At 42.5% G+C, this 24,737-nt stretch overlaps 1 protein-coding gene across 5 annotated transcripts in view; it reads left to right on the top strand.

The window, feature by feature from the left end:
- LOC133452124 (ETS-related transcription factor Elf-1-like) overlaps positions 1-23,765 on the top strand; it is a 35,418-nt gene extending 11,653 nt beyond the window's left edge. The window contains exons 1-8 of one of the 5 annotated variants that reach the window (XM_061731336.1): positions 4,797-4,912; positions 5,037-5,354; positions 5,480-5,600; positions 11,048-11,155; positions 12,348-12,500; positions 12,622-12,696; positions 17,576-17,771; positions 22,924-23,765. In XM_061731336.1, coding sequence (XP_061587320.1) covers positions 5,295-5,354; positions 5,480-5,600; positions 11,048-11,155; positions 12,348-12,500; positions 12,622-12,696; positions 17,576-17,771; positions 22,924-23,521 — 1,311 coding nt within the window. In that variant the 5' untranslated portion in view covers positions 4,797-4,912; positions 5,037-5,294 and the 3' untranslated portion in view covers positions 23,522-23,765. Of the gene's footprint in view, positions 1-4,796; positions 4,934-5,002; positions 5,355-5,479; positions 5,601-6,487; positions 6,617-11,047; positions 11,156-12,347; positions 12,501-12,621; positions 12,697-17,575; positions 17,772-22,923 lie in introns of those variants that run through there. The other 4 variants (XM_061731335.1, XM_061731337.1, XM_061731334.1 and 1 more) reach the window with 4 other exon arrangements.
- Positions 23,766-24,737: the final 972 nt, after the last annotated feature.

The following is a 24,737-nucleotide window of genomic DNA, read 5'->3' on the forward strand; positions in this document are numbered from 1 at the left end:
CGATTCTTAAGATTCAGAATCAATTGTTAGGATTTGATTCGATCCGATATTGATTTGGATTAGTGTTATTAAAAATGTTTTTTGAGCTGTTGTCTAAATTATATATAATATATATATTATATTATATAGACTGTAAAATAACTAGTGAAATAATAATTTCACAAAAATTGTTGTGAAATAACTAAGAAATGAATATCCATTTAAAGTGCAAAAAAAGAAAGAAATTGCAACAGTTCATACAGTAAACAAATTATTTTAGCTTGTCTAATTTATTCTGTCACCAGACACACAGCTGGCCATGAAGCACCAGCATTTTTCAGGTACTTCATGACAAACTGTGTCAGATAACAGAAGAAACAAAACAAGCTATAGTAGATATAGATACCATGAACTTCATTGTACTAATATACCATTTAGAAATTTAAGCTGAAATATCCAGCATTTTCTCTAAAGAAAAGTTAATTTAGTTCAGGAGTTTTAAAAAACCAGCGCTTTGTTAACACTGCAGCTACTCTTCAGCACCAGGTTCATTGTTTGATAGTTTCACACCAGGCGTATGTGTGAAAAAAATGACGTGACTACTGGGATTAAAGTTCACCGGGCAAAAATGTAATGATGAAAAGAAAATCGATCTTTAGACATAGGAATTGATTTTTAGGAATTAATAAGAGAATGGAAAAATCGATTTTTTTCAACACAGGCCTAAATTTGAGTGTCGTCTTCTGTTCAATTTTTGAAAACAAAAGAAACAAAAAAAGTCAGAATCCTGAACTGTTGATGCCAAAGCTGAGTCACAAAGGCCCCGCTGCAGCTGCAGCCGTCTGCACCGTTTACTTCCCGCTAGCAACGCCGCTGCTCTGTCGCCATGCTGTCGCCATGCTGGTAGACCTGCCCAGAGTACAGATCCCACATGTTCCCTTTACTTTGACAATTATTAGGAAAATCATAGGTTTTTTTTTAATAAAATAATAACAGTCAAATAGAAATGAATGTCTCAAAAAAGTACCAAGTTCCAAGATGGAGGCTGGATCCTCAGAGCTATTGATATTAACAGCCCAGGCATGGTAACAATGCAACTGTTAATGCTGTTCAGTCATTTCTGGGAAACACAGTTGGTGCCAAATGTAGCTTCTCTTTAAATCAGGTTTTGAGGACTGTGCATAAATGAAGAACAGACTTTAAAATCCTCACTTGCTTTGTTTAGTTTTTTGTTTGTTTCTTTTGAAAAGGGGGGGTGTCATCCCTCACATCACTCTGATCCTACTAAAATCATTGCGAGGCAAACAATTGCCAACATCGGAGGAAGGAAAGTAGAAAGGCCACTGCTGGCAAAGACGTTGGCAGCGGTTTGGCACCGACAGGCAGGAAGCGGTTCCTCCTAACTGAGCGGTGCTTCCTGCGTGATAACTGACCCAAACATGTCGGGCCTCTATCTCCCACACACACAAAGGCAGATACACACTCTTCCCCCTCTTTGGCAGGATATACAAAAAAATAAAAAAATAAAAAACAATAACTGTCACGCTACGGAGGCTTTTTCCACCACGATTAATGGAGGATTAATGGGTTTAAAATGTAGGAGTGGGAGAGATTAGAAGGAATTCCTGGGAAGCAGTGTGTTCGCCGAGCGGGATCCAGCAGAAATGCCGGCCTGATCTCCAGAACAAAGGGGCTGAAGGTAGGTGCGGGTGTGGCTGCCATGTTTACAGCTTAAATTTAGCACATGCAAGTAGGAGACAGATGGCAGGACGCTCCGTCGGAACGATCAGGACAGGAGAGTGGAGGACAGGAGAGACGGGACGACCACCCGACCCAGGCAGGCAATTCAATTTCAATTCAATTTTATTTATATAGCGTCTATTACAACAGAAGTTGTCTCTAGGATCTTTCCAGAGACCCAGAACATAAACCCCCGAGCAATTATTACATAAACTTAACATAAACAATGGCAGGTAAAAACTCCCCTAGTGGGAGAAAAACCTTAAGCCAAACAGTGGCAAGAAAAACTCCCCTTTACTGTAGGAGGGAAGAAACCTGGACCAGGACCTGGATCATAAGGGGGGTAGAAACCTGGACCAGGACCTGGATCATAAGGGGGTAGAAACCTGGACCAGGACCTGGATCATAAGGAGAAACCTGGACCAGGACCTGGATCATAAGGGGGTAGAAACCTGGACCAGGACCTGGATCATAAGGGGGTAGAAACCTGGACCAGGACCTGGATCATAAGGGGGTAGAAACCTGGACCAGGACCTGGATCATAAGGGGGGACCTCCTGCTGGAGGCCAGACTGGGGTGGACGGGGGGGCAGGCCAGGATGTCAGCAAACACACATCAGACATCCCCACAGACAGGTGGAAGCAGCAGTGGGATGATCAGAGGGGGGACTGCAGGTCAGCATGCAGCTCCTGAAGCTCCGGCCTGCAAACATGCACAAAAGAGAAAAGAGGGGGGCCAGCACAAGAAACTACAGGAACGATGGACAAAAATGATGGCTATTCATTATAATGAATAGAAAATGGAAGAGGAGAAGTGAAGAAGGAAAGAGGAGATGAGAAGAAGGGTGATGGGCACCGCCCAGTGGATCATGTTGGTGCCCCCCTGCAGCGTAGCTCTATAGCAGCGTAGCTCTGTAGCAGCAAAGTTTACTAAACACTAACTAGAGGTTTACTAAACACTAACTAGAGGTTTACTAAACACTAACTAGAGGTTTACTAACACTAACTAGAGGTTTACTAACACTAACTAGAGGTTTACTAAACACTAACTAGAGGTTTACTAACACTAACTAGAGGTTTACTAACACTAACTAGAGGTTTACTAACACTAACTAGAGGTTTACTAACACTAACTAGAGGTTTACTAAACACTAACTAGAGGTTTACTAACACTAACTAGAACTAACACTAACTAGAGGTTTACTAACACTAACTAGAGGTTTACTAAACACTAACTAGAGGTTAAACACTAACTAGAGGTTTACTAACACTAACTAGAGGTTTACTAACACTAACTAGAGGTTTACTAAACACTAACTACAGGTTTACTAACACTAACTAGAGGTTAAACACTAACTAGAGGTTTACTAACACTAACTAGAGGTTTACTAAACACTAACTACAGGTTTACTAACACTAACTAGAGGTTTACTAACACTAACTAGAGGTTTACTAAACACTAACTAGAGGTTTACTAACACTAACTACAGGTTTACTAACACTAACTAGAGGTTTACTAACACTAACTAGAGGTTTACTAACACTAACTAGAGGTTTACTAAACACTAACTAGAGGTTTACTAACACTAACTAGAGGTTTACTAACACTAACTAGAGGTTTATTAAACACTAACTAGAGGTTTACTAAACACTAACTAGAGGTTTACCAACACTAACTAGAGGTTTACTAAACACTAACTAGAGGTTTACTAACACTAACTAGAGGTTTACTAACACTAACTAGAGGTTTACTAACACTAACTAGAGGTTTACTAAACACTAACTAGAGGTTTACTAACACTAACTAGAACTAACACTAACTAGAGGTTTACTAACACTAACTAGAGGTTTACTAAACACTAACTAGAGGTTAAACACTAACTAGAGGTTTACTAACACTAACTAGAGGTTTACTAACACTAACTAGAGGTTTACTAAACACTAACTACAGGTTTACTAACACTAACTAGAGGTTAAACACTAACTAGAGGTTTACTAACACTAACTAGAGGTTTACTAAACACTAACTACAGGTTTACTAACACTAACTAGAGGTTTACTAACACTAACTAGAGGTTTACTAACACTAACTAGAGGTTTACTAAACACTAACTAGAGGTTTACTAACACTAACTACAGGTTTACTAACACTAACTAGAGGTTTACTAAACACTAACTAGAGGTTTACTAACACTAACTAGAGGTTAAACACTAACTAGAGGTTTACTAACACTAACTAGAGGTTTACTAAACACTAACTACAGGTTTACTAACACTAACTAGAGGTTAAACACTAACTAGAGGTTTACTAACACTAACTAGAGGTTTACTAAACACTAACTACAGGTTTACTAACACTAACTAGAGGTTTACTAACACTAACTAGAGGTTTACTAACACTAACTAGAGGTTTACTAAACACTAACTAGAGGTTTACTAACACTAACTACAGGTTTACTAACACTAACTAGAGGTTTACTAAACACTAACTAGAGGTTTACTAACACTAACTAGAGGTTTACTAACACTAACTACAGGTTTACTAACACTAACTACAGGCTTTACTAAACAGAAATGTTTTAAGTTTAGTTTTAAAGGTGGAGGTGGTGTCAGCCTCCTTAACCCAGATTGGAAGTTGGTTCCATAGTAACGGTTCCTGGTAGCAGAAGGCAACTGGGAGAGAGTAGCCTGTCCACTTAAAAGGAAGTAAATGTGCCATGTTGGCCCGAGGACATGATTGGGGGGGGGGGGGGGCATAAAAAACAAGGTACTGTATGTGGAAAGAAGGGAGTACAGAGGAGTAGCTGCTTCGAATGCTTTGCTCTGAACGCCCCTGCCAGGGTCACGTTGGGAGGAATGTGCGTCAAATGCCCTGAAACCATGAACTGTGCAGAGACATGGTGGTTCAAGTTCAGCACTGGCTGCCTCCCCCTACTCAAACACACACACACACACACACACACACACACACACACACACACACACACACACACACACACACACACACACACACCGAGACACATGCACTGCAGTGCAAACGCTTCCTTCCTGTTACTGGTTTAGCCCAGTTCAGAAGCACGATAAGAGCGAAAGAATGAGGTGTGCGAAAGAAGGACGTGCTGAGATGCCGTTTCCCTCGTCTTCTCTCTGCTCAGAGCTCAGTGATCTCATCTCCTCCTGTGATACATTCACCGGTGGGTGTTCGCTATCTGCAGGTGCGGCCCTCGCTGTTTGCTTTGACTGTAAATGGCTCTCCAGCTCCCCGCTTCACAAAAAAAAAAAAGTTCCATATGTGTCTCGTGTGCTCTTCTCTGGCAGGTTCAGTCAGACCACAGGACAGTTCAGCAGCTCCCCCACTTCCTGCGCGAGAATCGAAGCAGCGCGGCTGAACATGGGCTTCCTGTGACGCCGCTGTGTCTCTGGTCAATTAGCGAAGTCGCATCACTCCTCCGCCGCTGAGCCGTTGAGTCATCTGCAGGGGGACTGGACGTCTTCACAGCCTTTCAGTCTTCACCTCGCTGGGATGCTGTGTTCGTGAGGCCGTAGCTGTGTTTGTTCGGGATATACTCCGCAGCCATGCTGCAGCAGTCAGAGCTCATCTTTGACTTTGCCAGTGATCGATTCGGCCCGGCGCAGGTGAGTCGCTGCTACGATCCTCAGACAGATCTGCCGTGTGATTCACCGTGAGACGTGAGAAGACTTGTCCACACAAAGCTGTACCTGTCCTCATCTATTTGCATGACATTTTGTTGTTGCTTCAGATGGGGGGTCACCCAGATTACCCCGCGGTGATTGTGGAGCAGGTTCCCCATCAACACCTGTTGACATATACAGGTCTGCTGAGCGAGCAGCAGACGGAGGATCACCACCAGCTGCTCAAAGGTCAGCGCGCACACATGTGCGTCACGCTTCACTCCACATCCACACATCCTGATAGACTCTCCTTCTCTCTACCTCTCCCTTCAGCAGTGTAACCTTTTTATGTTCCAGTCCTAAAGTGCATTGCCTTCAGTTGGAGAGCAGGAGAAACTAGCTGAATTAAGTGGATATTTCCTTTAAAAAGAAAGGTCTTGCACTGTTTTTCTGAAATACTACATTTTCAAAGCTTCCGGACTAGCCAGATTACCATGCTTTATGAAACAGATAACATAATTATGACTAGTAGTAATCCCCTGTAGGCTATCATACTGCATGCATACCTTGAAATATTTTGTTAATTTGGGGAAAGAAGACAATAAATGTTCTCCTTTTCTGCACAAAAATATCTAATTAATTTTTAAATAAATAAATAAAAGTGGTAAAATATTTCAAATCAAAGGGAAAAGGGCTATTATTATTATTATTATTATTATTATTATTATTATTATTATTATTATTATTATTATTAGTAGTAGTAGTAGTAGTAGTAGTAGTAGTTGTTGTGTGTTGTAGTATTAATACTACTATTACTACATATAATAATCTCCTAATCCATAAGAGATAGCGGTTTTAGTTTATTGTAATCTTTCCTCAAATGAATCCAGTACATTGACATTTAAAAAAGCAATAATTATATTATTATTATTATTATTATTATAATAATAATAATAATAATAATAATAATAATAATAATAATAATAATAATAATAATAATAATAATAATAATAATAATAATAATAATAACAATAATAATAATAATAATAATAATAATTATAAATGATAAAAATGACGATGTCTAGTAGTGCGCATGCGTAGTTGCAGCTCGCGCAGGGACCACCCTCTCCCAAGACCCCGGAAGTGAAGGAAAACATTGGCGCGCTCCCGAGCGGCAGCTCTTAATGAATCAAGTCACCATGTAGCCCGGTCCCGCCAGCTGTAGCTGCTCCTCGCTCCTCGCTCCTCGGTGCCGGGACGGAACAGTAAGTCTCGTCTCCTCGTCGGGGCTCTCTCCGTACGGGGGGGTCGCGGTCCCGAGGCTCGGTGGTGTGCGTGTGCGCGTGTGTGTTAACGGTAACAGCTGCTGCAGCAACGAACACGCGCTGGTCCGCGTGCCCGCGCCCTGACCTGGCCCTCCAGCAGGACCGGGGGACCACGTGGTTGTCTCCGGGGACACCAGTGTGTTGTGAGGAGTCAGTGGGGAGAGACTGAGACAGGGGCGCTCCAAACATGTTTCCTAGGGGGGGCCAGAGGGGCCACTTCCATTCTTGGGGTGGAACCAAAACTAAAAGCCATCACTACAGGATTTTATTATACTGTTGTAGTATACATAGATCTTTGTGATGATGATGACATCCAGCGTCAGTGCTGTCAGCTCTATGCTCAGGCCAATATGCTGCCCGTAGATTCCATATGTGCACAGCTGATGTTAAAGCAGCACTACGTAACTTTTCCACCTTAATCTAATATTTCATCATCATCATTGTGATGGTACATCAACTTCCAACAGGTTTAATGAACCTCTGTCATGGTCTGAGGGGTCTGTATCGCCTTCACTGACACTATGTAACTTTGAGGAGCATGGTAGGAACCCTTCCACTCTAAAAAACTACACATTTTTACGGCTTTGACTGCTTTACGGCATACGTCACTTCCTCCTCCTTCCCCATTCGTAGTCCAGACCAAAGCTGGGCGGGGCGTGGAGCGCAGAGCTCAGCAGAAGCTGGTGTCATGGCCCAAGCAGCGGAAAAACCCAAGAAAATAAAACTTTTATCGGAGTAGGCGAAAAAAGAAAGCGGGAGAGTAACAAGCTAAATGCCCAGACAAGAATAAACATTGGCCCGGCGTTCACTCGCTGGCGTGAGCTGAAAGACGAGGAGGGATGACCGACAAGAGAGACAATTGTTATGATACAAATGTAAATGTAGAGTCTTGGGTTCTAGTATTTTTCCTGAGAACTGTAAAATTGTGCAGGGCTGATCTGCAAAACATTCAGTTATTCACAGGTTATAAAGTATTTTTTTATTTTGTCAGTAAGTGTGTTGGACTAGCGTATGAGTTTGTAGTTTGAGGCGCATTATCTCTCTGAAACAGGACAGCGTGTGACGGGTGACTTCACTAATAAAACCAAGTTGAACTTAGTGATTTTCAACTTCGTCATATTATATTGTTTAGCCAAAAATAGATACATTACCTCTTCGCTATCCATCCTGCAAACGACCGCTGAAAACAGAAAAGTAGTTTTGAAAGTCCGTCCCGTCTTATTTCATTCACTATCAAAACAAATGCAGTGACGGGGACAGGAGTTTTCCGGCTGTAGGCGCTGGTGCTCATGGGAAATGTAGTGTTCTTTCTGGTAAAGCACTACCGCTTTTGTCCAAAGGAGCCGCTAAACTCAACAAAAGCTGAAAGTTACATTGTGCTGCTTTAAAGTAAATCAATTCAGAGCCTATTGTACACCTCTTTACACAGCTCACCTTTGGTGTAATTATACCACTGCCAAGCTAAAGAAGTTGCAGGTAGCATATAATGATGCGTTCAGGATCCTCCTTAAGCTTCCAAGATGGACAAGTGCAAACACTTTATTTGTTAATTATGTCCCCACCTTCCATGCCCTGCTGAGGAATTTGATGTTGAAATTTATGTGTCGACTCCATGAGTCAGAAAATTGTCTAATAACTGCACTCACTAACATCAAATGGAGTGATACAAGTTACACATCTGGACTATGGAAACATTGGAACAGATGTTTGCATGTATTTTAATGTGTGACCTGTAATTTTTATGTATTTTATATGGAACCTTTTGAGTCTGTCATAAAGTATTCATTCATATACAGGCTCAGAAGAAACGCCTACTGATATACTTAGGTTTATTGTGTTTCATTTAATGTTACTAATGGCCTAATGTGCATAGACTAATAGTACTACTACTGTGAGTGATGGCAGATCGAGAGCGGATTCCTGGGCCTGACTGGCTGTGCATTTGGCCCAAATGATTTGGATGAAAAACGCACAACTGACGATAGAATCTATGTGACAGGCAAGTGTTTTTTTATTGAGGCAAATGGGGGGCCGTGGCCACCCCTGGTGGAGCCACTGGTGGAGCCTCTGGTGAGAGCCACTGGTGAGAGCCACTGGTGAGAGCCACTGGTGGAGCCACTGGTGAGAGCCACTGGTAGGGGCCACTGGTGAGAGCCACTGGTGAGAGCCACTGGTGAGAGCCACTGGTGAGAGCCACTGGTGAGAGCCTCTGGTGAGAGCCTCTGGTGGAGCCTCTGGTGAGAGCCACTGGTGAGAGCCACTGGTGAGAGCCACTGGTGAGAGCCACTGGTGAGAGCCTCTGGTGAGAGCCTCTGGTGAGAGCCTCTGGTGAGAGCCTCTGGTGAGAGCCTCTGGTGAGAGCCACTGGTGAGAGCCACTGGTGAGAGCCTCTGGTGAGAGCCTCTGGTGAGAGCCTCTGGTGAGAGCCACTGGTGAGAGCCTCTGGTGAGAGCCTCTGGTGAGAGCCACTGGTGAGAGCCACTGGTGAGAGCCACTGGTGAGAGCCTCTGGTGAGAGCCACTGGTGAGAGCCACTGGTGAGACCCACTGGTGAGGGCCACATGTGGGAGCCACTGGTGAGAGCCACTGGTGAGAGCCACTGGTGAGAGCCACTGGTGGAGCCACTGGTGAGAGCCACTGGTGAGAGCCTCTGGTGAGAGCCTCTGGTGAGAGCCACTGGTGAGAGCCTCTGGTGAGAGCCTCTGGTGAGAGCCTCTGGTGAGAGCCACTGGTGAGAGCCTCTGGTGAGAGCCTCTGGTGAGAGCCACTGGTGAGAGCCTCTGGTGAGAGCCACTGGTGAGAGCCACTGGTGAGAGCCACTGGTGGAGCCACTGGTGAGAGCCACTGGTGAGAGCCTCTGGTGAGAGCCTCTGGTGAGAGCCACTGGTGAGAGCCACTGGTGAGTACCACTGGTGAGAGCCTCTGGTGAGAGCCTCTGGTGAGAGCCTCTGGTGAGAGCCACTGGTGAGAGCCACTGGTGAGAGCCTCTGGTGAGAGCCTCTGGTGAGAGCCTCTGGTGAGAGCCACTGGTGAGAGCCACTGGTGAGGGCCACATGTGGGAGCCACTGGTGAGAGCCACTGGTGAGAGCCACTGGTGAGACCCACTGGTGAGGGCCACATGTGGGAGCCACTGGTGAGGGCCACATGTGGGAGCCACTGGTGAGAGCCACTGGTGAGAGCCTCTGGTGAGAGCCTCTGGTGAGAGCCTCTGGTGAGAGCCACTGGTGAGAGCCACTGGTGGAGCCACTGGTGAGAGCCACTGGTGAGAGCCACTGGTGAGAGCCTCTGGTGAGAGCCTCTGGTGAGAGCCACTGGTGAGAGCCACTGGTGAGAGCCTCTGGTGAGAGCCACTGGTGAGAGCCACTGGTGAGAGCCACTGGTGAGAGCCTCTGGTGAGAGCCACTGGTGAGAGCCACTGGTGAGAGCCTCTGAGAGATGTGTGGACGCGCTCCTGCAGAGAGGTTTGCTGACGCACATACGTACATAACAGTAGCAGCTGGAGCGTGAAGTCCTTTCTGTGTGAGACTGTTGTGATGGATGGAGGCAGCAGTCCTCCCTGCATCGCTGCATCAGAGCTACAACTAGGGTTGCCAACCCGCAGGGTGAAGGCAATCGGGTTGCAACCCGATTGCCTTCACCCTTTTTGGCGTGGTACATTTTTTACCCCCTTTTTTTTGAGTGAAACAATTTTTTAACTATTTGACTTGAACCTATTTAGATGTATTTTGCATCTAAATAGATGCATACAAATTAGATGCATATTTTTGAATGCCATGAACACATGGAAAACAAATTATTATACAGCAATTCACTTTAAACAAAATAACACAATGAACTGAATAAAATAAGTATCTTTCTTAAACAGAAACCTGTCCTGCTTAACTTAAAATTGTCTAAATTAATATAAAACAATAGAAAGAAAGCAGAACATCCATTCTGTAATAGTGCACATTTTTAGTGCAATAACAAAAGTGCAAACAGAAAGTCTGTAGAAAACTTATAAACATATTTGTGCCTCAAAGGCCATGACTGTAGCTACAGTTGGAGTAAAACAGAACAAAATAACTTATGAACTCAGCTGCTCAATGCCATTTTCCATTGGCATTTATGACTATTTTCTGACTCTAACAATAATACGATAATACAAAGTGCGTCCCTTTTCAGCTCAATACGGGACGCTACTTTAGTTTATAAATACGGGACGATTCCGTTTTTCAAGGGACGGTTGGAAACCGTAGGTACAAGGACCTGACGGATGCTCCATCTGGGACATTTACACATTTACAGCAGCATGTGGTATAAAATCTCCCATCCAAGCTCTGTGCGTGGTGTCCTGAACCCTGTTCACCTCGGTGTGTTTGTGTGTCCGCAGTGGAGCCGTGTGACAATGGAGAGGAGGAGACCATGGAGACACTTGTTGCTGCTGACTCTCTCCTCAGCATGGACTGTGACGACGGCCTCTCCCTGGAACAGCACTACTGTAAGGCCCGGGGCACGGCAGAGCACGACTCACACACAGGGCTGGGGATCCATTCACATGTCAAGAATCCATTTAATTCCCATTCTTAATATTCAGAATCGATTATCAAGATTTGATTCAATCCGATTCGATTTGGGTATGGATTTGTTAGTGTTAAAACTGTTGTTTGAGCTGTTTATGTAGCTGTATGAGCTGTATATATATATTGAGATTCAACAGCAAGTATTGCAGCTAATGATGCTGTAAGGACCAATCAGCTCCCAGAATGCTGATAGAACTGCTTTCAGAAACATCGTGTGTCAGAATTATCAAACAGATCCAGGGAGGAAACAGAGGACGAATAAAATTGCATTTATTTTTTCTCATTTATGAGAATTTGGTTCATAGCATTTTATGCAAATGTAACCCCAAGACAGTACAGGACTGTCTCAGAAAATTAGAGTATTGTGATAAAGTCCTTTATTTTCTGTAATGCAAAAATATCATACATTCTGGATTCATTACAAATCAACTGAAATATTGCAAGCCTTTTATTTTTTTAATATTGCTGATCATGGCTTACAGATTAAGAAAACTCAAATATCCTATCTTAAAAAAATTTGAATATTCTGGGAATCTTAATCTTAAGCTGTAAGCCATAATCAGCAATATTAAAATAATAAAAGGCGTGCAATATTTCAGTTGATTTGTAATGAATCCAGAATGTATGACATTTTTGTTTTTTTAATTGCATTTCAGAAAATAAAGAACTTTATCACAATATTCTTATTTTCTGAGACTGTCCTGTATATAAAGCAAAGAAATATAGACAATTTATGCAATTATTTCATACCTTTAAACATATTTAAAGGCAAAAACATGGCAGTAGTTATTCTTGTGTCCAACAAAACATTCCTTTTTTTGTGCATAAACAAAAAAATACCAAAATTTACGATGTAATGATGGAAAAAAAATCGATCTTTAGACATACGAATCGATTTTTTAGGAATTAATATGAGGATCGATTCAGAATCGGAAAATTGATTTTTTTCAACACAGACCTGCTCACACACAGCCTTCAGTACAGACCCCCTAGTTCACCTCAACCCCCCGCGGTCTCATGTAGGCCTGGTTTGACTGCCCACATGTTATTTTTAGATGTCATGTTCCTGTGCTGCTCTCTTTCATTAAATCCGTTTCTGCCCCCCTGCAGCCCAGGCCTTCTTACCATCGCTGGGTGATGTGATCACCACTCCCGTTACCCAGGTAACCGTGTCGGCTGAGGGGGTTGTGGGAGCTGTTGACCAGCCGCACTGGCGCTCGCTGCACATGGAGAAACCTGCAGCGCAGCCGTCCAAAAAGAGAAGTCAGTAGTTTTCTTGGCAATTAACTCAACTTTAATGAAGTGTCTTGTGGTTTATAGAAACAAAACTGCATTAACTATTATAACCATCCATTTTCTACTTCGTTTTTGCTTCTCTGTACAGGTCGGAAACCTCGGCATCGACGGGCAGAGTCTCCCACACCAGAGATCACAGTGAAAAAAGACAAATACAACAAAGGTATTGTCCAACACATCACATGGTGTTTCCATAGATACGTTCAGGTCCCTGTAAAATGATGAATATGGACTGATACTACTTTGTAGGGAATTTTTGAGGGAATTCTCATCAAGATTGCAGGAAGGGTTTTGGACCCAGACTTTTTGACACTCGAGCCCTTTTGTGATGAGACTGAAAAGCACCTGGTTATGTGCAGAGATGCTCCGATCCATCCGCAACCGATCGGTATCGGCCAGATAATGCCCCTATCGGTCCGCAAACTGCGCATGTGCAGTATCAGCAGGAGCTACATGTGAAGTGTGTTATGCGGTGAAAGAAAGCAGCAGGTAGTGATAGTTTATAGATTTATTTCATTTAAAATGCTTAAAACAATGTTCATATCACTGTTGCATGCACTGTATGTTCACATGGTTTAAACAGCACTTGGGGAAAAACCAAAATTGATACGGGGGGGGGGGGGGACGGACTTAAAAAACGAGCCGTCAACGCGTTGCATTAAACTCCCGACTTGAGTCGACCAGCTAAATCATGCAGCCCTAATCGTAAGGTAATGAATTCATATACTTTGCTCCTCAGCCGCTTTCTGTTGTAAAAGACGTTGGGTTTAAACACGTCGTTAGCTGTTTGGATCCTGGTAGGCGCTGCTGCGTCGTAAATATTTCACTGATTAAATCCCGTTGGAGTTATACCAGACTATATACAGTCACATCCAAAGCCTCATGCAGGACGACAGTCGTGTGAGTCGCTTCACCAGTGACATGTGGATTCTAGTGTGAAGAGTTGAGTTTCACTCACAAGAGTTTCCTCACACGCGGCAAATGCCATCGCTAAAGCTTTAGCAAACCTTAATAATTCATAATTAATTTTTATTTTAACAACTTGTATCAACTTTTAGAGAGTGACATGTCTACTGTTGTCTGTGTTGCTGCACATGTTGTACATAATTATTACCCCAGGAAGCTGAAGCTACTAAGCTAGACCTACTCCATCTCTCAATCTCTAAGAGTCTCTAGATTGTGAAATATTGCTCATTGCCTCAGCCTGCAATAAAACAGACAATTCATGATAGTTTCTCATCTCCTAAATTTTATACCTAATAATAAATCACGCTGTGATCGGTGATCGGCAGATACTGCTCTACAAGCAGGTGCAGACCTGGAGAAGGAACAGTGAATATTACGCTTGTTTACATCCAAAACTCCTTTTTTTTAACTCTGATTTTTTTAGGGGATCAGAATCATGTTTTTTTCGGCCAAGTCAGGTCAAACAGGACATGGAATTTGACTCGGTTATTTTCGCTCACTGTACAGTAAATAGGTAAATGACAGCTCTTATTAACATATATACCATTTTTAAAAAGTGAAAGGTGCAGCAGTATGAGGTAGACATGGTTATTGAAAGGTGCATTGTTACAGCGTAGGGCTGGGCGATATATCGAGATTTTAATATATATCGATATATTTTCAAACACGATATGGTACGAGACAATATCGTTTATATCGATTTTAAAAAAAAATTATTTTTTATTTTTTATTTTTTTTACATTTTTTTTTAATGATTTTAATATAGCTTATTTTGTAACAAATTGACTTGAATGTTTTATTTGAGATTTGCACAAATGTTTTGTTATTTGCACAACTGTCAACCTCAGTGGAAAAGTCTGCCTGTTACTGTCTACATTGTATTAATTGCACAGTGTATTTTAATTAATTGTTATTCAGGAAAGGGATATTTGTTTTATTTTATTCAAGAAGCATTTTTATTCTATATATGCAGGCAGTTTATTTTTATTTCATTTGTTTTATACATGTTGATATTGTGCAGACCTCTGTTAATAAAGGAACCTGTGTGACATTTGGCACGAGGCTTTGTATTAAAACTGACTGTTTTTTTAAGGGTTTGCCTCAGAAAAAAATTAAGCTAACAGAGATGCTAACAGAGATGCTATGCTATAATGCTTTGGGGGAAACCCCAATTAAGGCACAGAAAAAATATCGAGATATATATCGAGTATCGCCATTCAGCTAGAAAATATCGAGATATGACTTTTTGTCCATATCGCCCAGCCCTATTACAGCGTATGATTGTGGTTGTTGTTGTTGTTGTTATTATTATTATTAGGGCCCGAGCACTGACAGTGTATCTGTAGGAATGTTTTTTTTCCTCGTTTTTATTTCTATTTTTCTGACGAAATGAGGGCCTTTTTTCCCCCTAAACGTGCCCCAAAAGTCACCAAATTTTGCTCCAAGCCAGGCCTGGTGATAAATGTGATATTTAATGGTTTGTATTAATGGGCGTGGCCTAATGGCTCAACAGCGCCCCCTAGAATACTTTGTGCCTCAAGCCCCACAATACGGTTTGACGTACATGCACGAAAATCAGTACACACCTGTATCATGTCACAACTTAAAGAAAAGTCTCTTGGTACCATGGCCGAAACCGAACAGGAAGTCGGCCATTTTGAATTAATCGTGTAATTTTGGCGCAATTTATGCCATTTCCTCGGCCGCTTCTTCGCCCGAACTGTAACGTGCACCCAGGTGTGTTATGCTTCAAAATTTGTAATAATAATAATTGCTCGGGGGTTTATGTTTATGTTTATGTTTATGTTCATGTTCTGGATCTCTGGAAAGCGTTTAGAGACAACATCTGTTGTATTAGACGCTATATAAAAGAAATTGAATTGAATTGAAATTTAATGTGCTTCTCGATCCTGCGACGATGCGCATTACTTTTCTCAGTCAAAAGCGTTACCGTGGCGACGATAGACGCCAAAATGCGCGGCCCCCCTTCATCTGATTGGTCCATATTTGATAGTTTCTATTTTCTGCCATAACTTTTGAATGGTTTGACATAAAGAGTCATGGGTGGTGTTATCGGACTCAGTTTTGAGTCCTTGAACATAATTGGTGAAAATTACACGCGCGAGGGCCCGTTCATCGGTGCTTGCAGCTTTAATAATTATTATTGTTGCACAGTGAATGATTCCTCTGAGACTCTGAGTGCTGAGAGTTCATCAGAGCAACAGCTTGGGAGAAGAAACTGTCTCTGGAGGTTTTGGCGTAAAGGTTACTAAATACCTTCTCTACATACTTAGGAATTCATCTTTCTTAATATGTTCTTAATCTTAACCATGAAAGGCTTGTATCTGAGATCCGTTGTGGTCCGTATATGTGGATCCAGCCACAGTTCTGCCTCGTGCATCACATGTTTCCTGCTTCAGCCCATGAGCCCTGACAAACCTCTGTGGTTTCTCTCTCCATCATTCTGGCCAGGACTTCCACCACTACTCTGACCTTTCCTTTCCCCGGGGATGTTTTATGTTTTCACTTTGTGGCGTGGCCTCTGTGTTCGCAGTAATTAAGTATTTTGTTTATGGCAGACTGGGATGATAACGTGTCTGCACCTGCAGAACATGACATGATTGTTCTTTACCATGGAAGAGATCCTGCTGTCAGTGTGTGCGTGCGTGCGTGCGTGCGTGCGTGCGTGCGTGCGTGCGTGCGTGCGTGCGTGCGTGCGTGCGTGCGTGCGTGCGTGTGTGTTATAATACTTCAAACCGCTCGCTCTCTTGTCATCTTCCAGCTATCCCCTCTTTTGTCTGCATACAGAGCTTGTTTTGTGCGTAGTCTGAGCTTTAAAGGGATATATAGAAGGGCTACCTGTATGTCTAAGGGGTTTTGGGCCAGTTAACTATTAGGGCTGGGGATCCATTCAAATGTCAAGATTCGATTCCGATTCTTAAGATTCACAATCCATTATCGCGCTTTGATTCGATCCAATTCGATTCAGATATTGATTTGGGTTAGTGTTATTAAAACTGTTTTTTGAGCTGTTGCATGAATGATATGACTGTAGTTCTGCAACATATTAATACTAGTATTATATTGAGATTCAACAGCAAGTATTGCAGCTAATGATGCTGTAAGGACCAATCAGCTCCCAGAATGCTGATAGAACTGCTTTCAGAAACATCGTGTGGATCAGAATTACCAAACAGATCCAGGGAGGAAACGGAGGACGAATGAAATCGCTTTTAGTTTTTAACAAATTCCATTAAAAATGTTTCCATTTTCTGTGTTTTTTCGGTTTTTAATTTTTTTAAATTTGGTTTTTAGCATTTTATGCAAATGTAACCCCAAGAAAGTATATAAAGCAATGATAACTGAAAACTTTAATGTTTTCATACTTTTAAAAATATTTAAAGGCAAAAAAATGGCAGTAGTTATTCTTGTATCCAACAAAATATTCCTTTTTTGGGCATAAATTAAAAAATTCCAAAAGTTATTTGTATGAAATAAACAACTCAATATTCCTTTCAATATTCATTTAACGTGCAAAAAAGGAAAGAAATTGCAACAGCTCAACAGCGCATCTGTGAATTAAATGATGTGACTACTTTAAAGTTCAGAAAAAAAAAAAAGATCTTCAGACATACAAATCGATTTTTAGGAATTAATATGAGAATCGATTTAGAATCAGAAAATCTTTTTTTTTTTTCAACACAGGCCTATTAACTATTTACATTTGAGAGCTGGAGAAAATAATTTCTGTGTACTAAAGATCTGTAAATCCCAAACCCTTTGGTTAGTTTTCAAATTACTTTAAGCTTTGATTCATTATGAAATGTTTACACTAATATCTTTTCACACATCTAATGGTATAAATCATAACATTACGACATTTGACTGGGTTAATAAAAACAGAATAATAATTCAAACACATTCAGTGTAAAGAAAAGCAACCACCCTCTGACCCGATGGGTGAAATCTGATGTTTGTGCTGAACTTCAGAGCCAGAGGTGAAGCTCCTCCTCGGGCTGACTCTGTATTCCTGAATGTGGTTCTCACCGGTTCCGTGTCCCTCTGTTTGCCCTCAGGAGGAAACACGCTTTACCTGTGGCAGTTTCTGATGGAGCTGCTGCAGGACCGACAGGTCTGCCCGCGCTACATCAAGTGGACCAACCCCCAGGCCGGGATCTTCAAGCTGGTCAACTCCAAAGCTGTGGCCCGGCTCTGGGGCAGACACAAGAACAAGCCAGACATGAATTATGAGACCATGGGAAGAGCGCTCAGGTACGACTGCCCCTATCCTCTCTGTTGGTTTGTTTTAGGGCCAATCCCAATGTTCACCCTACTTTCTACCACTAGCCCTAAAATGGGACACCACTTGCTACGTCACTGCGTGGTTTACGTTCAGGTACGTAAGCGACTGCGTAGTTACGTTTGCACAAACGTCACACCATATCAGGAAGCCCAGAGATAAAAGCTGTTTTAATTTCAGCTGTAGCGCTGTTAATATGCCACTTTATTAAGTTTTAATATTTTTTCAGGCGTAAAAGTAACCGTTAAGATCCCCAACCTGGGCTCAGTTTATCCAAATAACGCCTGTTAAGAAATTTGACCCGATGTTTTTAGGATGAGAACTGCCTGCTGGCTCGGGAGCTGATTTATGGTTCCGCGTTAAATCGACGCAGAGCCTACGGCGTAGGGTACGGCGTACGGTGCGCGTCGCCACGTAACCTACGCCGTAGGCTCTGCGTTGGTGTAACGCGGAACAATAAATCAGCCTTTATTCTGGCGAGATCTGAAAAGACTTCGCAACAACGAGCAAGCGAGTGATTATATACATTCACTGAGTGAATATTATGAAAGTAAAATATATATTTCTTGCTAGAAATTTAATCAAAAACGCATTTTTATGCAGAAACTAACTCAAAATATTGATTTTATTCACTAAAAATTAGAAATGTCCGCCATGTTTTTTTGTTTGATTCAGTCTGCAAATGATGACGTAAAGCATTTTTCTGGCCCTCGGTCGTGAGTCAGTATCTGAAATCCCTCGCTGTGAAGGGCTAGATTCATACACACTAGCCCTCGTTATGTCCACTAGCCCTCGTTACATCCACTAGCCCTACATGCAAAGAGGAATTGCGACACCACTAGAGATGCACCGATCAGGATTTTCAGGGCCGATCACCGATCACCGATCTCGAAAACCAGTATCGGCCGATCCCGATTTTGCCGATCACCGATCACAGCGTGAAATCCATAAATTCGTCAGTAAGTGTAGTTTACCAGCTTCAGGTTTCCTGTTGTACTAATTATGTACAACATGTGACCAACACAGACAACAGCAGACATGTCACTCTCTAAAAGTTGATACAAGTTACAAACTATAAACCTTAGTTTTCTTGTGGAAAGAGGAATTAAATCTTAAAATAAAAATTAATTATGAATTATTAAGCTTTGTGAAAGCTTTTGCGGTAGCATCCGTCGCGTGTAAAGAAACTCTTCAGTGAAGCAAAACTCTTCACACTAGAGCTCCACATGTCACTCCTGAAGCGACTGACACGACTGTCGTCCTGCGTGAGGGTTTGGACTGTATATATTCTGGTAAAACTCCGACAGGATTTAATCAGTAAAATATTCATGACGCGGCAGCGTGTACAGCGGCAGCGCGCACCGCGGATCCGAGCTGCAAAAATGTTTAAACCGTGTTTAAACGTGTTTAGAAAGCGGCTGATGATCAAGGCTTATGAATTCATTACCTTACGATGTAGTTCTTTATTTTTCTTCCTGTCGTTTATAAGTCTCTGTTACAGGTGTTACAGCTGAGTAATTAGTGCCGTTGCTGCGCACTCCTTTTTTTCTGTCTCCCTTTTTTTCTGCTGCAGCCAACTTTGAAAACTCAATATGCTCCGTGTGAAGAACTTTCAAATGTCTAATAAGCTTTGTTGTGTTGAAATTCTTTTGTAACATTCCTCCTCGTGGTAACTCCTTTGGACACATTTTGCAAACTGTAAATTTGTTGTCCTTTTCAAACATTGTAAAACTCCTGCACCGGCGCGGCCGGTCACGCTCCCTCAGGACCACTCGGTCTGAGATGTAGGAACCCGCGCGGGCGGGGGTTTGTTGTTGTAAACGTCATCAGATCGGCCGCTCTGAACTATTATTTTTCCGATCTCCGATCAAAGCCGATAGGGCCATTATCGGCCCGATACCGATCGGGGGCCGATCGATCGGTGCATCTCTAGACACCACACTACCCTCACGGGAACGCGCAAAATTTAGGGGTAGGACTGAAAAGTAGGACTAGGGGGGGATTGGGACTGGGCCTTACTCTTCATTTGAGCCCAAAAACAGCCCTATAGAACAGGGGTGGCCAACCTGCGGCTCTTTGCCTAGTGTCATGTAGGGCTGTTCGATTAATCGATTTTAAATCGCAATCGCCATTATGTAATTAGAACGATGTTAAAACGTGAAAATCGTAAAATCGATTTTTCACTTTTTTTTTTTAATTTTTTTTTTTTTTTTAACCTTGTCTGCACATATATTAATGATTGATGGAAATACCTCTCAATACCTGCGACAAGTGCCCCATGGGAGAGGCTCTTTAGTGTAGGAGGGGGCGTTGTAACAGGCCACCGGGCATCCCTCAAGCCAGATGCCGTAGACCGGCTCGTGTTCCTTGCAAAAAACTTGCAAATGTGAATAGCAAATGTAATGACTGACATTACACACCTCTACCTCCTTCATGGGTTGCATTATTATTTAGCATGCAAAGACCCAGTTTAGTTTAATTAGAAAATGTCTTGTTTTATTTAATTGGAAATATATATAATATAATATCTTTTTTAAAACTTTTTTTCAACTTATTTTACAGTTTTGCACTTTATTCATTCATTTTTGGTTTAATAAGAGCAAAGTTTGCACTTAAAGCCCAATGGGGCAAATGTTCAATAAAAAAACAGCATATTTGAAATCATTTCTTTGCCTTTTGTCAATTCACAAAATAATCGTAATCGGATTTTGAGAGAAAAAAATCGAGATTTTATTTTTGGGCAAAATCGAACAGCCCTAGTGTCATGCAGCTCGTCCCGTCAGGTAGAAGGATGACGGCCAGCTCTCTGCTGCGGTCTCTCTGGTTCTGAGCTGAATCAACGGGACAATCCCATGTAACACGACTTTCTCATCATCAGTTGCTGCATCGGCAGGACTAAGAGCTCTCCAGTCTCCTGACGGCTCTGGTTGAACGGCCCGACAAACCATCTCTGATCGCGCTGTTTTCTTTACCGAGATCACAAGAAAAGCAGAGCAGTGATATCCTCTCCCTCCCGTGTTGCTGTTTATTTATCTTTACTCCATCAACTCGAAATATTGGATCAGTTTTCTAAGCAAACGGACGAAAAGGCAGTTCAAACAGCAGGTGTATCCGCCCCTTTAATCTGATTGGTTTACGAGTTAATCGCCCCCCACGTGGGGTCTGCTCTTATGATTGGCTGAAACAAAGGAGGATATCTGATTGGTTGCAGATCCTTCCGTGTTAAAAAAACGTATTTGTGGATCGAGTCACGTCAGGGGAGTCTCAAAAGACAAAAAAACGTTTGTAAATCAGGTTATATTTGTGTGTGCATCAGAAATACATTTGTGTATCTTGTCCTACGCACGTGTGAATTGTTCTGTGCATTTATGAATTATGAGACTGTTCTAGCTCCATAGCTCTTACTACCTTATTTGATGGTGCAGTGAAAGACAGACACGTAGGAAGTGGGGGCAAAATATGCCGCGACTGGAATCGAACTTGCGCTTCTGTAAGGTGTACACAAGTCGCCTGCTCAACCCGTTAAAACTATACGTGCGCGCGGGCGCTCGTGTTGAATTTTGCATTTGCAACGCAAATAACCTGGAGGGAAAAAAATCCACTCAAAATGGACGGCCAAACGAAACACGTTCTCCGGCCCGATGCGAAGTGATGTATTGCTTTTATAAAACTGTTACCAATAATGTAAATATGAAAGAGGAATACACAATCTATTTCATGTCTTTTTTAATTCATCAGAAATACATATTATCCAGTAAAAATAACCCCACTGTGGAAAAAAATAGTCCCATCTCTCCTGACGTTAGTTCTGCATGTCATCTTTTCCTCTGCTTTTTTTTAAGGAGAAAGTCACCGTTCAATGCTCCACCATATCTGTTGAGTCCTGCACGGAGACCGATGTAGCTGCTCAGTCCATAGAGTTCACCTTTGAAGTTTCTGACAGTGCCATAAAACTCTCTTAAAATGTCTTTGAATAGTTTTTTAGACAGTCTGAAAGTCCACGGCCGCACCTTTATCTTTGCACCGTCTTCAGAGCCCCTCCCTGCCCACCTGGTCTGTTTAACTGGATTAGTCACTTCTCTCCAGATGTAGCTCCGCATGTCGTCTTTTGCTAAAGATAAACTTTAACACCAGCTACTTTTTGCTACCTGCTGTAACCATCAGAAAATATGTAACAGTTGGTTGTTGTCATGGAAACATTGTTGCTTCCCTGACGTGGAATGATCTGCTGTGATGAGGCTTTAGAATAGAAGCCGTGGTATATGCTCATTATACCACAGTTAACAACCAATCAGATTGCAGGATTTCACCCGTCCCACGAGAGAAATCCAAACAAATCTATCTGATTTAATGTTAACATGATCATTGTGGAGCTTGATGGGTAATTGACAGTTCATAGGCAAATCCGTCATTGTCATCACACAAGCTTTTTCACCTTTCACGCTGCATCAATTATGTGATTGAGCTTATAGCAACGAGAGTAGCTGTGAGTGGCTCAAATAACTAATAAATAACATGAAATGAACAAAGTTAACGAATGAAACTAATTAATTTAACAAATGAAAATAGGCTTAATATCTTACCGAGGCAAGTCCGTTTCGTTCAACTGTCCGACGTGCTTTCTATTCAAATGCATTACGGACGTGCTCCTGTGAAAAGCAACGCAAACCTTGCGAGTCGTCTTTTTATTCGCTGTATCGAGGCTAAAATGCTCCCAAACTTTTGAAGTTTTATTACCTGCAGCTGCTGAGACGCTATCGTGCATGCACGACTCTCGGCAGAGATTGTATTGAAGTGAGACGCCTCACTCCGTTGGAAAAACACGTCTGGCGACAATTGTCGACAATGGAATTCATCGTCAACAATTTTGATTATCGATTTTTGTCGACAACGTTTACGGATCATTGCAGCCCTACTCCCGACCCCCCGACCAATCGGTGGCCTGTAGTGTGATGATGTCAGATACAGCCAACTCAGCAGCTTAGAACCTCGGCAGAATAGTTACAGAAAAGTATCTACTCGGCACCTTAGACCTCTAGTGGAAAAGAACCAAACAGAGTGGAGTCGGGCTGAGTATGTACTAGTGGAAAAGCTCCATAACATTATACCATTGTGTTCCTGCAGGTACTACTACCAGAGGGGCATTCTTAACAAGGTTGAAGGCCAGCGCCTGGTGTACCAGTTTACCTCTCTGCCCAAAGACATGGTGTACATCACAGATGGACACGGTGTCAAGGAGGAAGAAGAAGATGACGATGACGATGATGACGATAACAACAGTGGCAACGATGAGGGTGTGAGCGATGACTCTGAGAGTACGATATCCAGCGTCCATTCAGGGGAGGAAGAGGAAGACGATTACCACCCACCACAAAAGAAGACCTCACTAGTGTCGTTCCGCGCCCCGCCGCCGGCGCAGCGGTCCCGGCCGGCCCCCCGGCCCCCGGCCCAGCGGGACTCCGTCCTGCGACCCAGCAACAGCAGCTTGATCCAGGAGCAGCACCTGCCCATCGTGTCTGCAGAGATGCTGCGGACGCTGCAGAACCTGCAGAAGGTGCAGTCCCTGCAGCCCGCCGGCCACGCCTCCGTCTTCCAGACGGCCCAGCTGCTGGGGAGTCTGTGTGAGCAGCAGGCTGCTGCGGAGGTGGCTGTGGACGGCCAGGGGGCTCCGGGGACACCTCAACCTGCGTGGCTGGTGGACCTGGCCAGCTCTGACCAATAGAGAACACCCTCAACATCCACCTACCTTCACACACATCCATGCCCACACACTCCACACACTCAGGATCTCTTACCGCTGCACCCGAATGCCAGTGCTCATATCTCTTAAATGTGCAAAAGAGGGAGAACTGAGTTTCCATTTCAAAAACTGGCACATTGTATGATTGGTACTCCCTCATAAAGGAACCAAAATCTCAAAATGAACTGCCTGTTTAGTTTGGAAGGAAAGCCAGGGAAGACCATACAGGACTATTGTGATAAAGTCCTTTATTTTCTGTAATGCAAAAATGTCATACATTCTGGATTCATTACAAATCAACTGAAATATTGCAAGCCTTTTATTATTTTAATATTGCTGATTAGGGTTTACAGTTTAAGATTAAGATTCCCAGAATATTTAAATTTTTTGAAGGATATTTGAGTTTTCTTAAACTTAAAATATTCTGGGAATCTTAATCTTAAACTGTAAGCAATAATCATGATTTGTAATGAATCCAGAATGTATGACATTTTTGCATTACAGAAAATAAAGGACTTTATCACAATATTCACATTTTCTGAGACAGTCCTGTATATTTCCTTGAATATAATCATGTGTTTTTCTTTCACTCTAAACGACATCAGACACCAAAGACAGACATGCACTGGAACCCGTGGCCTCCGTGCGTCTGCAGCTCCTGCAGCTGCAGCCTCTGCTTGCACTTCTGCTCCACACCCTGGAGCTCTTTCTCTGACAAGCACACTGTGCCCTCCTCTGCCTTTCCTCTGCCTTTCCTCCTGCCCTCTCCCGTCTTTCATTTCTTTCTTTTCTTTTTTTTTAAACTACAATCACATGCTGAATCATTCGTTTGCCTTGAAAGTGGCTTTGCACTAATATTAATCCCTGCTGTATGTTTCTTCTCCAAGTGCCTAAAAGTCTCAGTCCTGCTCCTGCTTTCTCAGTTCCTGATAATTGTGAGGTAATTAAGGGAAAACATTCCATATTATTATTATTATTATTATTGTTATTATTATTATTGGTATTGTTTTTAATAGTATAGAATTGTTTTTCTTTTTTTTGTATTGTGAAATTTGAAAAAGACAAGGGATCACTGTTTGTAGAGTCGTAGCCGAGCACTGCTGCTGTTAAATGTTCCCCAGTTCTTTCCTTGACAATCGCCGGTGGAATAAGTCCTTTTGGCCTCTCTCCGTCTTATAGTTTTTTAATTGTAACTATT

The sequence above is a fragment of the Cololabis saira genome, chromosome 10 (genome assembly GCF_033807715.1).
Source record: "Cololabis saira isolate AMF1-May2022 chromosome 10, fColSai1.1, whole genome shotgun sequence".
Lineage (NCBI taxonomy): Eukaryota > Metazoa > Chordata > Actinopteri > Beloniformes > Belonidae > Cololabis > Cololabis saira.